At 42.3% G+C, this 14,236-nt stretch overlaps 1 protein-coding gene and 1 long non-coding RNA gene across 4 annotated transcripts in view; one reads left to right on the forward strand and one right to left on the reverse strand.

The window, feature by feature from the left end:
* The window catches only part of LOC134882577 (filamin-C-like), a 22,760-nt gene extending 21,508 nt beyond the window's left edge, over positions 1–1,252 (forward strand). For both annotated transcript variants that reach the window (XM_063910370.1, XM_063910378.1), the window contains one exon: positions 550–1,252. In XM_063910370.1, the coding sequence (XP_063766440.1) occupies positions 550–737 (188 nt within the window). In that variant the 3' untranslated portion in view covers positions 738–1,252. The remainder of the gene's footprint in view (positions 1–549) is intronic.
* The window catches only part of LOC134882587 (uncharacterized), a 15,958-nt gene extending 2,455 nt beyond the window's left edge, over positions 1–13,503 (reverse strand). Inside the window, exons 1-2 of one of the 2 annotated variants that reach the window (XR_010168177.1) lie at positions 13,392–13,503; positions 13,122–13,162 (exon numbers count right to left, since the gene is read on the reverse strand). This is a non-coding gene — a long non-coding RNA (uncharacterized LOC134882587). The other variant, XR_010168176.1, reaches the window with a different exon arrangement.
* Positions 13,504–14,236: the final 733 nt, after the last annotated feature.

Consider the following 14,236-nt stretch of genomic DNA (forward strand, 5'->3'; position numbering starts at 1 on the left):
TTATCTGCCACAAAGACAAAACCCTTTCTATTCATACATTAGAAACATAAGTCAAATATCTTGATGAACATCGAGCAGACACAAAAACAATTAGCATTCACACGACTCATTAGTTTGCGTCGTGTTTTTGGCAACCAGAGACTGTTAATTCTCTTTCAATCTCCAGAGCAGTACATCATGTTCTTCAGCAGCTGCGCCACTATGTTTGGGAACTACAGTAGTTGCCTGCTTTATCATTTCTGGTGTTTGGTGTTGGGCAGGTAGCATACATTTTGTATTGTTTGACTTAAAAACATGGTGGAAGAATGTTGGTAAACAAAGGATTACAGTTGCAGGGTTTCATCCTAAACAAAGAGCTAAAAGACCCTAAAACGCTGAGGTAGCGTTATGGGAAACAGAATAAGGTGATTGGTTTATCACTATGAGGAACACCTCTTACATTAAACTAAATCACTTCATCCATTGCTTGTATAAAATGTTTGATAAGCTCATCTTTAGATCACGGTTGTCATTCATAAAATCATTAAACCCCTATTTCTTCTCATCCAGGTTCCAACATGCTGATGGTCGGGGTGCATGGACCCCAAGCCCCTTGTGAGGAGGTGTATGTCAAGCACATGGGCAACAAGCTCTATAACGTCACCTACACCGTCAAGGACAAGGGCAGCTACACTGTCATTGTCAAATGGGGCGACGACAACATCCCCGGGAGCCCTTACAAGGTGGTTGTTCCCTAAAAAAACTGCACCAGTGCCTCGTCCCTGCCCCTCCACCGACCCACGACCCTTTTCTCATCCTGTGCACGCATCGATCCCCGGTTCTTCCTTTCCGGTGTTTCTCTTCGCTCTTCAGTGGATTACAATTTGCTCAACATGCACTAAAAACCTGCGAGGACTTTTGCTTACAGTTTCTTGATGTCAGAATATCTATTGTGCCAAAGTGTTGCATTAACTCCATGACATTTACAAGTATGCATCCACGTTCAGTGATGCAAAGGCAGACAGCGTAGCGTACGAGTCTGTGTGATGTTTTGCTCGGTCTATAACATTTCCTCTCTGTTCTGTTGTGTTGTAAACGGATGTCATCATACATGACTGCTCAGAGATGTTGGAGTAATCAACGGTTTTAAAGTGTGATGCAATATGGTTTTGTATGGTTTAAGAATGAGATATTGATTTTTTTGTTATATTAACCTATTTTTGGCAAGTCTTTGCAGACCTAATAAAGATTTAATTGCTAACTTTCCAGACAACATTGATTGATTTTATTTGATTCCTCACAGCGCTGGCAGCCCCTTTGCCATTTCAGCAGAAGGCATTTCTCACTCCTCAGATTTTTACAGTTTCATCATGCAGCTATTTTCTGACCGCTGCTGGTTCTGCCTTCTGAGCAGCCCTCAGGATATTTTCTCCTGATCAAAGAGTTGCTCAAATGAGTATCTGACCAGTATTCTAAAGGATGGCCTTCAAGGCGTTTAATATTCTGGGTGTGCCATGGTAAAATTCATATCATTTCAACCTTACTGCTTAGTATTAGACTGATGAAGCAATCCAGGACATTCAGTCATTTCAGTCCTCTCATTTACATCCTGTACTTGTGCAGATGCAATCACAAGATGGCAGCATAGTCAAGCTCTCTTCTAAATCTATGGCTCAACAAAATACACCAGAACGAAATCTCCATTGTTCCCAGTGAAGATTAACTACTCCATCCTTAACACAAGGGAGCCTGCGGAGCATAGAAAACCAGAGACATCAGCCTCCATTGTGTGTGTAATTAATCCTGTTGGATCAGAGATGGAACACAAGTGGTTTCTGTTGTGGCAGCCTAGTAGGATGGGGGTGCAGACCCTGCTGTGGCTGAAATCAACCAGAAAGAAGGGAGTTTCAGCCTTATGCCTGTGTGTGTCCCTGTGCATATGTGTTTGTCATGACTTGTGTCCTCCATGCCCTGTGCTTGTGTTCTGTATGTCCTCTGCGTGGAATACCGGCCTCAGTCCCCACAGTGAGTCAACCAGCCAGCCTCCACACACTGACACACACCACCAGCACCAGTAACATTCTTCACAGAGAGGGTCCTATAATTAGGTGCTAATTTTCTCTGGTTCCACTGTGACATGATGCTGGGGGCCATGGCGAGGCAAGACAGAGCGAGCCGGTTCATTTGATGAACAGTGGCGAGAGCTTGACTCCGGACCATCTGGCCAAGTGGCTGCTGCTGCTGTCCATGCTGACGATGGGACCTGGGCAGGGCCCTCCCACGTCAACCTGCTCCTCCGGACCGGGACCCAGGCGTCTGGCCACCACAACATGTTTATCTCAAGTGGCTGCCAAGTGAATCACGACCGCGTGGAAGATACAGCTCCTCGCTATGGAGACAGCATGCGATCAAGCAAGCAGCGAGAGGGAGGATGGGAGTTAGGGATGTTGGGGAGGGTGTAGAGGGCAAATAGAGTGTGGGAGGAAGAGAGGGAGAAAGATGGATTAGAGGACGAGAATGGGATTAAAAGAATCCAGATGGAAGAATGACACACACACACACACACACACACACACACACACACACACACACACACACACACACACACACACACACACACACACACACACACACACACACACACACACACACACACACACACACACACACACACACACACACACACACACACACACACACACACACACACACACACACACACACACACACAGCAACAACCTAAAAACACAAGGCACTCAAATTCATTTCAACATGGTAATGCAGTTGATAGCTTAACCTCAGAGCAATCATAAATGTTGGACTTAGTGAAATGGGTGATAACTTATTAATTCTGTTCTAAGGAGGATCAAGTGGGGGGGGGTGGTTTGGGTTGCCACGGAGATGCTTCTGTCTCCCTTACATCTCTCTCATCCCCATCAGCACTCTCTCGCTCACACACTCTCCCTCTCTCAGATATCTGGATTATGTTAAGAGTAAAATTGTGTAAAGGCATGCCCCCCAAAGCTTTTGAAGTTGGTGCTTTCAGGGCAAAAAATCTCAATCTCTGACTTGCCCCCTATCATGCTGACTCCTGCTCTCCTCTCTATTTCCAACTTCTCTGATCTAGCTCCCCCCTCCCTCCAATTTAATTTTTACTCCCTCTCTCTAAATTTCAATCAATCCAAGCCTCTGCAGATCCAGTGGTTTATTTCTCATCTCACTTCTTCTGTCACAACAAGCCTCATTCCCCAGCGCCTATGTGGCCAGTCTCTTCACCTCCGATGGAAATCCTGATAGATTGGGTCACAAGACACCGACATTCTTGAAGCAGGTGAAAAAAGAAAAGGAAAGCTGCAATGGCTGAGCGCGCAGACAAACAAACAGCTAAACGAATGTTTGCACAAACAAATGGCTGCCTCGCCGGATTAATGAATGGACATGTAGAGAAAGTGGAGGGAGGGATCGTTGTAGGAATTTATCCATTCGGTTCTCATCTGAGCCCCAAGGCCCTGGTATGTAATTGCTTCATGCATAGTTGATACACTGCATAATCAACCAAACACACTAGATTTTGTCGGTGTTGTGCGGAGGGCTGCATGTGCAGGACATTGGTGAAGTTCGGATTCAATGAGAAGCGCCTTGTAATGGAAAAGTTCATATCTGAGTGCTCATCGCTCCCCTTTAGAATGGACAGTTACACATGGGACCAGTGAAAGGTATGCTGTCCTGTGATTGAATCAGGAACATGTTGTGTTTTATTCATGTAGAACAAAGATGAAATATTCATAGCAGAGTGATGTTGCTATGCTTTCTTCTGTGCCTCTAACCTCTCATGTACACAAATCCTGATTAGAAACCATACGGACTATGACCACAAATTGGTTCATTTCGTGTAGGAGCGTAAAAACAATGCAAATGGACGGGGGGGAGATCCCAATGGGCGTGAGCAGATTGTGTTCATGCAGCATGCAAATGTATGAAGCATGAAGCCGATCCAACCCACCCCAACCCAATACAGGCAAGCTGATATGCTGCACTATATAGAGGGATGGATTTCAGTGGATGTAAGCCTCAGACGAGGGATGCATGCCAAAGACCACCCCAAGATAACACTTTCACCCTCGTGCCAAAGAGAAGGCACACGCACAAGATCACACACGATTTCTTTCATAGCCATGTTCCCACACATAAGCTGACCTGCCATTCATACTTCACACACACACCAAGGCGGCACGACACACATGAAAAGAAAACAGCATGATTTGAAATGTTTTGGCTTCATGAGGTGAGTGAACAGCAACAGCCCCAGGCAGGGGACGAGATTGGAAAGGATAGCCTTTCTTTTGTAGGAGAAAGGTATGCTCACACTTCTTTTGTGGAGCAGCAGGGACGTGTCAGGGGCAAAGTCCCCATGTCTCCATCTCTAATTGGAGCGTATCCCTCTGTCCTGTCCCTATCACACTATGGTGGAAGCAGGATGCTGTGCTAATGGATACACCCCCATGGAGTGCTTGTCCTTGATTTGCCGGGTTGAGGGTGGCCCACGCTGAGGGTAGACTGCAGATTAGAGGCAAATCAGAAGATTTGTTTGTCCTCTCCAAGCGGGATGGGACATTCAAGGAGAGAGACCAGCCATGGCTGTGATGGAGTGGGTAGACCGGTGCGACAGATGTGTGTTAGGGTGACTGATGTGTTCAGGGTGATCGGACTGTGCTGGGTCACCGACACCTGGAGAACGAACATAAGCCCGTCCAAGAAATGTCCTGGCATACTGATGCTGTGTTTGTTTGGATCAATGTCCAAAAGGCAAACAGCTGAGCCAAAGGTAGCTTTTCCTGATAACACCTCTGGAGAAGATTTAGGAGAAGATAACGATGTTGTAATTACCTGTGCAAAATTGGAACTGTGGCTGCTCAATGAGCTATAAACAAGGTTACTCTGGTCCCCTTGGGGTAATTGTTTCAAATGCCTGCAACAGTCTGGTCCAGTGATGGTGAAATTGGAAGGGGTGGTATCCTGCAATTTCTCAGATCACTGAAGCATGTCGTCTGTGTGGGTTGAAACTCAGGCTGATTGAAAATGGAGGCATAACTTTTTGTTCCCTCTTACTGTAAGAGTCAAAGTCATTGGTCCTCATAAGCTGTTAACCTGGAGATGATAGGGTCCTGTGCGTCTGAGAACACAACATGCACTGCTTTTAACATTTCAGTAAGTAAGCCGATTCCCATTTAAGAGTATTTCTCCAGTCATGGCCGGAGTGCTTCTATAAAAATCTGCTTGTATTGGAATATGTGCACAGGTGGTTAAATCCATGTTCCCTCGGATAGAAACAGTTTGCCTGAACAGAAACACATCTTATTAGATGCTACTTGCCGATCAGGCAGTCTGCTCACATTAACATAATGGAATTCAAGGCACACTCACAGAAATTCACTAATTCATCACACCATCAGGACAAGCTAAACAATGCGGTGGCCCTTGAGCATCGAAAGGGCAACGTGTTTCCAAATATTAGAGCAGATTAACAGTTTACAGCCTAAAGTGCTGGTCTTAATTCTTGAATCTTATTTCAGGCAGGCAGCATTGCAGGGCGAGAAGTCTGTCATGCTGGTTTTAGCATAGGAAAGGCTGTGAACTGACAGGTCATCCTTCAGATCTTTATATCTTCTCCTCCTCAGCACACCATGTAATGGAGAAATTCAAAGCAACGGCCTGATGCTGTGATCTCCCTCTGATTTACATTCCTTCACTGCGGTTACTCCTTTGTATCTGACTGACTCGCTGTAAAGCATGCATCCGTGAGAGCCACAGCTAGTTGTTTTATTAAAGTTTGATTATAATACAGTCCCCCCCTTTTACATGTAACAACCTAACACGGCACAGCTGTGAGATTGAAAGATGAGAGGAATCACAATAAATGTGCTGCAGCAAATTGATGCTGGCGACGTCATTTTTGACTGCTGCATGAGGAAATATATATAATGCATCGTTGCTGTGCGAAAGTCAAGAGGTGTACATAGATTAAAACACCCACATAGATGGACACACACACACACACACACGTTATTTCATCAGGAACCCTTCTAAATGCATGCGTTCCAGGCACTCATTCTTCTAGATGTGCTCTCAAACAGTGATTAATAACGTGTTGCTTAGATTATTTAAAATCTTTAAACTAGATGCGTCTTTGTAATCATGCATATTACATTATCATATAGGTTCAGGCCACATTAAAGTCATGTAGGCTCATCTCGGGCCCCATGAGCTTAATTAAGCATGTTAGTGCTTTAGTGTGTGTGGGTTTGCTGCAGGCTACTCATGAAGAGATGATGTCCAGGAATGTCATTAAAATGGTTATGTATATCAGACATCAAACGCCACATACATACAATAAACATGTCATTACTCAAGAGTGGAAAGGTAGAAGGATGTTTGGTTTGACTTATTGGAAAGGCAGGAGGACAAATGTCGATAACAGAAATGATCATGGCTGATGATCATAGGAAATCAATCCATGTACATTTAATGAAAGTGGGCTGTGTTCCATACAGCGGATCCTATAATCACTGCATCAAATATCACATGGTGACATTTACATAGAAGACATGAGCCTACAGTATATTGTGCCTCTAAGAACAATTAGTCCCAGTCTGTACATTATAATTATATAATACAGGGAGTTTCATATGTGGAATTGAAGACTTTAACCATATTATGAAAAAATGAAACGTTTGTTTGGAATTGATTATCACTTAAATTAGCTTTTCGGAGGGTTAAGCACTCTTTCACTTATTGCTTTGCTTTAACCACTTCTCTGCTATCACTTTCTGACTGCTTAGCACAAAACAGCCTACAGGCAGAGTTTACTAGCTGGTGACGATCACTAACAGAGGCCGCAACCTTTGTACTGTACATAAGTAGTTTTAATTTGAATGGCTAAAGGATGATGAAAAGACTGGGTAAGGGGTCATGTTGGCCAAACACCTGCTCTTCAAACACCCCCCCGCCCCCATTTTTTTTTGAAGGTATCAGTTGTACCTCCATGTCAGAATAAAGCAATGTTGTCAGGTGTTTTCTTGCAGATGCCAACCCCTGTTTATCCTGTCAGAGCAGCTGACTTTATAAGGCATTATAACATGGATCAAGGTGGTAATGTGAAGTGGATCAGCTTCGAATTTCATTTACACCAGAAGCCTCATTGTCATGTGCATACATTGGCCCTGCCCCTATCGAACATTTAAAGGAGGAGGGGGTCCGTTTTCCCCACTGCTGTCCTGTTAGACTAAGTATTTCAACTTCAGCAGAAAAACTAAAATGTAATATGGTTAATAGAATATGATAATAAACCTAGTGTAACTAGAATTATACAGTATAAAAGTGAGTGGCAGCCCATGTCTTGGCTTCTAGGTGTGAAAAGAGAGAGAGGGAACATTTGCGTGTGATGATGTGAATGCCCATGTGCTGTCTGTTTATGTGTTTATGGATTTGTAACTCCAACGGGGGATACAATTTTGTCTGTTGTGATCCAGTCCCAGCTGTGTCTCATTAACTGCTGTCATTTTAATCCTCTTAGTCAAATCCCATAATTTTGTCCATCAACAAAAACATAAGCAACAGGGCAATGATTAAGCTACCCAGTTCCAGCCTCTCAAAACGAAGGAAGTCTAGATAGAGTCAACACTAGTTCATTTACATCCAACCTGATGTTACGTAAAACAATCGGTATGCCTTTCCTTTGAATTTTCATCGACTACTTTGTGCAAAGCTGCTGCTAATCCAGTTTTGGACTCTGCAGAATTCTGAGAACTGAAAAGGATTTCTTGTTTGTAGCTTTGCTCTGCTCATCTGCAGGTTCTCTCGGGAGGATGAGCAGTTTGGTTACGTTACATTACGTACCACTCCGGATTCCTGCAGTCAAATTCTAGTTTACCCATGTGGATTTATTTGAAAATGTATGACTGATTCAGTCTCTGCCTCCCTGTGGCCCAATAGTCCTCTTCCCTCCGTGATGAAAGCTATTTTCCTCTTTCCTCACACTGACAGCTGGTGTGTGCTGCACACCAGCAACACTTCAGCTCAGACCAGCTCTATGTATAGATCCCCGTCATTGAAGAAGCTTATTTTAGTGGCTCTTGCCGCTATGAATATATGTGCAACATTCTGCCTGCTTTATTTCCAACGCAATTACCTCCTTCTCTCCAAATGAGTCTAATAATGCTGCAATGCGCAACCTCTTCAGGGTACATAAAATCCAACTTCTACCCTGATGAGAAACACGACATGATTGTCCAAATGTCAAGCTGTCCCTCGAGAGGCATTGTAATGTACACAGAGCTTGTGGTTGGTTTTAATTGTGACATTTATGAGATGTGGGAGAGCAACATTTGTGCACACGTTCTCCTGAGCAAAAGCCACCCAAAGGATGCTTATTTTCCTGAATTGTCCATTAATTGTGCGTACAACTGGTGAATCGATCTGTCAGGTACGATTTTCCCGAGCTGCAAATTAGTTTCCTTGGAAGCTGTGAGACTAGGTATGAGAAGGTGGCTGTGTGTATGGTAATACCACAGTGTTGCCATAGCTTCCCATGATGCCTATAAAGTTCAAATTACCACATTGCAATTACCATCTATTCTTCAGTGTACGGCTGCCCGTAGTGACTGCCTCCACCAGGAGAGTTAGGACAAGCTTCACTGCTTTATTCTCCCGTATGTCATCCTGGGCTGAAAAACAAGATTAAATTGGTTCTGCTCAACTATTTGCTGTCAGCTAAAAGTAGATGGTTCAGCCTCAGAGAAAAAGGTATCCTGTGAATCTGTGACCAAACACTCACTCAAACAGACAATAAAAGCGTCCATGAAGGTATGCACCGTGGATGCAGATGCACTCGCACAACCTTGCACTCGCAACACAAATAAACCGAAAGAAATTCAAAAGGCAGATTCAGAAAGCACTCACAGATATACTTGCACATGCTCATACACACGTGTACGTGAAAACATACACACACTCAGTAAACACACACTGGGTAAAACACACAAGACCACACACTCAGACATTAGTGGCGTTTCAGAAGTCTGTCGTTTCTTGTTTGGAAGATGTGAAGGCGAAGGCCGGATTTGTGACCTTTGTTGTGACTGTGAGGCGTGTTTCCCCCTCTTTGGAGAAGATGATTAATTTCTGTTATTTACATTACTGCCCTGAAGGCTCCTCAATAGACCTCACACATTTGTCATTTCCACTGCACTGTTTTTCAAATGGAAATGAAATAGAATGTGCATCCTCCTGGGTCCTCCTTACCGAGACTCTTTTAAGCAGAGAAAGCGCAGGAAAAAAAAAAACTGTATTTGCTCATAATAAAACAGCCGTGTCAACATGGCGCTGCAGCACTCACACAGAGCGAAGTCTTTTGGCTCTAGTAAACAACAAAATGATATTGAGAGCTATTAGATGCTTTGCATTCACCATTCTCACACTGCGCTTGCTTAATTATAGCTCTGATTGGATGGGCACAGTCCATAAAGCAGCCATAACACTGGTTCATTCCAGCTGCGGATCTGCACAGCTTTTTTTGTACTGTTAGTTTATAGCCTGCAGGCACCATGGCTTCCCCAGATGTCTGTCTGCGTATTCCCAAATCCATGTAGCAAGCACACACACCTATACTTGAAACACCTAGTGAATTTATGTTCACCCTATTCGCACTTCCTCCTCTTCCTCTTTTCCAACAGTTCAGGGCTTATTCCTTTCACCTCCTGGGAGTGTGGCAATGGAGTAAAAGAAAAGTGAGAGGGGGAATCAGGGAGTTAAGGGGAAAGTGAGAAAGACTTGAAGGTGTCCTCAGAGCGCGTTCGCTTTATGGAAAATGCTGCAGCTAATCCTCTGAGTGTCACTTCACTCCCCGCATCCTAAATAAAAACGTTTTTGTAAGGTAAGTACAGACACTTCCCAAGACGTGACTATGCTTCCCCCCTCATTTCTGTTGCTCAGCCTTGGAACAACAAAAAACACTAACAATCAACTGCAGGAGCTTTGGTTTATCGAGACCATCATTAGCATTCACCGGCACAATTACACTTTTTATGCAGAAGCACAAAGTCACTGTTTTCATCGGGCTAGCTGAGTTACACTATAATGGTCTGATTGGAAAACAGTAGCCACTAATGAGCCATAAATGAGTTATGGTCATTTATGATTATCGGACACACCATACACACCTCGTTCTATGTTATTCACACACTTTATTTTCACAATGAGAAGGGTTGGCATCAGTTCCCCTGGGTTGAATTACTACAGCTGGCCTACAGCTGTGATCATAACTTAACATCTCCATAATGGGCTCAGTCCTCCAAGTAAGCTGACCTGTTAGGCCTGGGACTGCTTGATGGCAGTAATTACACATGTGAGCCATTTAAATGAGCATGATTAGCTAGTAACAAGCTAAAAGAGTGAAAGGAGGTGATTAGACAACTGCATGCTGATTCATCTGCCAGTGGGAAAACCCTAAAACCACTGCAGGTGAATATTTGTGTTGTTCTATGTTGAAATAGCTGCTCTAACGATGTTTATACTCATGGTGGGTAAGCCCAACCGTAATGACAATCTCACATTGAAATAAAATGTGGTTTACTACTATAATTTAGACAGAAGGCAAACAAAAGCACAATAAAAAGGAAGTGTTTTATGCAGCTGTGTGTACTCAGAAAGGCAGCTCAGAAAGTCAAAACCTATTTAATATCAGCAGTTCAGATTGGGTTACTCACCTTGTGTTTATTTCAGTCTTTTCTTTAATTTAACCACAAGCTCATGATGTCAGTGTAGCCCCTGAGCTACGCTCAAAGCCCCAGCATTGCCATCTGGTATTTTTTTCCCTTTGCAATTAATGAACCCCTGACTTAGCATATCAAAATATTGCACTTTAATGTGGCAGGTTTATTTTTAGAATGAAGGCTTTATAATTATTTTAGTATCAAAAGGTATGCTGGATAGTGTCATTCTAAAGTTTGTATGTGCTACTCACCATTAATATCTGACAAGCAGCTCCAGGCTCTTCACAGTGTATTCTGAGAAAGAGTCCAGTTGGCAGTGTTTCAACAATGCTACCTGTTTCAACTTTTTCCATTTAGATATTCATGACAGAACAATTCTTTAAATCCTCATGAAACAAACACTCGATTTACCATTGTTAATCTGATCATTTTAAAGAGAGCTGTCTGCATCACAGACGCAGGACAAAAAGACCAGTACATATCGCAAGAAAAAAAGAGCAAGGAAAAAAACTGCCACATTACATCTTGAATGCCTGGGGTGACTGATCTGCACTGTAGATGGAGTGAGCCGCAGAGTGTGACTCTACTGTTCTCTTTTGCAGGAAACCAAATACCATCAAACGTTGCATTAAGTAGAACATGACATCAAATTAGGCTCAGTGATTAGTGGCCTTAGTAGAGGTCAGTTATAAAGCAGGACACATCTCCAGTAAACGCTCACAAATGCACATATCCATGCCCAAACATACGTTCGATAATGATCCTTCACTCAACTTGAAAAACTTCTTCAGCAGCAGGCAAGCTCCAGCAGCCATTGCCATTAATAACATATTAACGATGTATGCCTGCTTTAAAATTATAATATTTTTGCAGGGGCTCAATTTGAAAATCCATCACGGGTGTGGGGGGCTCATTACAAGTACGTAGCTGAGGAGTTATCGGAACATGGCCCTTTGCTGGCTGTCTGTCATTACAACACTGTCAGATGTGCCTTGACTAGGGGGGCTGTTAAAGGGAGCATGGGGACTTATCTGCTCAGCTGTAAAATGATTTTCTGTCTCCTCAAGAGATACCGGGAGTGTGTGTGTGGGGGGGGGGTATCAGTGATCTGAGAGTAATTAAGATATGGGCTCACATCACACAAGGGCTTTGCACGTGGGAGACGAGCAGATAAAATTGAACGTGAAATAGTCGAGTTTAAAGGGGGACTTTGATTAATTACAAAACTCTCAAAGGACGGTCCACCCCCTCTTAAATTGAACTGCCATCCAATGGCAGCTGCTCTCGAGCTGATGACCTCAACACCTCCCCTTTATCTTAATAGGCAGGTTATCTCCTTATTCGTTGCAGCTCACACGTTCATTTGCTATATTACTCGTTCTGCAAGACTGAAATACATCATTATCTTTGTATCAAGCTGTTCCATGTAAAGATTTTTTTTAAAGGGTAAGACAATTGTGTGCTGAATGGAATTTCAATTGGGTTTATGACACATAGCCTATCTATACTGGTCTTTTCACCGCACACTTTGTCGCTAAGCAGGGTGCTTACATTTCATCATGAATATATTAGCCTTACTGTGGTATATCATGAACCTCAATACATTTCAAAGGAATTTTGACATTTTAGAAAGCACATCAGAAGGTAGGCTGAGAAAAAAAGAATTCCAATTTAATATTTGTCCATTTCATATAAAGCTAATGCCAGTCAGTAAATTCAGATTGTGGGTTGAAAATCTGCCAATCAGCAAAATCTCTATTTTTAACCATTTTAACTATTTCTTTATAGCAACAGGTGTAAAGTAACTAAAACACTTACTAAAGTACTGTACTTAAGTACAATTTTGAGGGGCTTGTACTTTACTTGAGCATTTCAATGTGTTTTTTACTTTCTAATTCTACCCCACTACAATTCAGAGGTAAATTGTGTACTTTTACTCCACTACATTTATTAAATATCTTTAGTTACTGATTTGGATTAATGATGTGAAAAATAATCACCTCTTAAATAATACATTAGTTACACCTGGAGTATATTACACAATCTACCCTGCAGTATACAGATGTATTCAAATTCCCTGCACAGGTTTTGATAACTCTCTAATGTATCAATAATTATAATCAAAACATATGATATATTATTCTGAAATGGGTCGATCTGAATAATAAGTACTTTTACTTGTGGTACTTTAAGAATATTAAAATGCCAATACTTCCTAAACTCTACTTTGACTCAGATATAAGATCGAAGTAGTGTTTCCACCTCAGCTTATAGCCAACTCAGTTCGGTTCAAATACTCACAGTGGAACAACACACTCACGTACAAGTTACAAGCCTGGCCTCCTCAAGATAGTTACATCACAGAAAGTTTACCTCAAAGTGGAGTGTCATTCCTTGAGGAACAGTGTGTGGTCCTATAGATGAAACCAGCAGACAGCAGAGATGAAGTCCTCGTCCCAAAAAACTAAACAATCCTACACGTACAACGTCATTTCCGGGAAGCAACGGTATCCCTGATCCAGCGACTCAACGATATTAGCTTAGCAGTTAGCACATTAACTTCCCCCTTTATCAAACGAGACTCAGCAAGAAATGTCCGTTTTATTCTACCGCAACAGTTCTTTTCAGATAACTCGTACTTACACCCGACTTTACTGTCCCAATTTCCCCCTAGCGTCTCTCACTCTATTTTCGTTTTCCTCCTGCATAACGTTTTTCTCCTCCCTCCTCTGCACCTTCGACCAATTACCACAGGTGCCACCAATAGAAACGTACAGCAACCAATCAAACACAATAGCTGAAATAAAGGCACAATGTGTGTATTTTGTATTTGTCTTCCGTCAACATTGCTTAAAACGGTTGATTTTGATTATTTATCAAACCATTTACATATTACTTTGTTACTAATTAAATTAATTAATTGGCTTAAATATGAATTTCTTTATTAATTAAACTACATTATTTTTATTTACATTGCATTACTGAATAATTTTCCTCCAACTTATTAGAAACTTAATTTAATCCCTTGCTTTTTTTCAGAGCTACATTGTTTCACAGGGGATTACTTTTCGAAATATTTATTGCCTTTTAGCAGTTGCCAGGCAACCAGCGTTGACTTCAGGAAGTTGCTGCTCCCTCCCAAGAAATAGTTTGCTACATGATCTTTATTACACACTTTAGTTCATTATTGATCAACAAATATATATAATGTTTTAATTAACACGCTGTATAGGTCAGATTTAGAAGGCAGAGCTTAGGCTAGCTGTTTTCCTCTTTTTCCGGTCTTTATGCTAAGCTATGCTAACGACTGCTGGTCTTAGCCAATTATGAAACGGACAGATAAGTAATTGGTATTGATCTACTCCATTAATTCCCTGCAAGAAAGTGTATTTCCAAATATGTCAAACTATTCCTTTAACTGTCACTGGTGGCAACATCAGCCCCCCTGTGTGATGCTGTGTGCACTCATTTGGTGAAATTTGGGATTG

Source organism: Eleginops maclovinus, chromosome 2, assembly GCF_036324505.1.
Source record: "Eleginops maclovinus isolate JMC-PN-2008 ecotype Puerto Natales chromosome 2, JC_Emac_rtc_rv5, whole genome shotgun sequence".
NCBI lineage: Eukaryota > Metazoa > Chordata > Actinopteri > Perciformes > Eleginopidae > Eleginops > Eleginops maclovinus.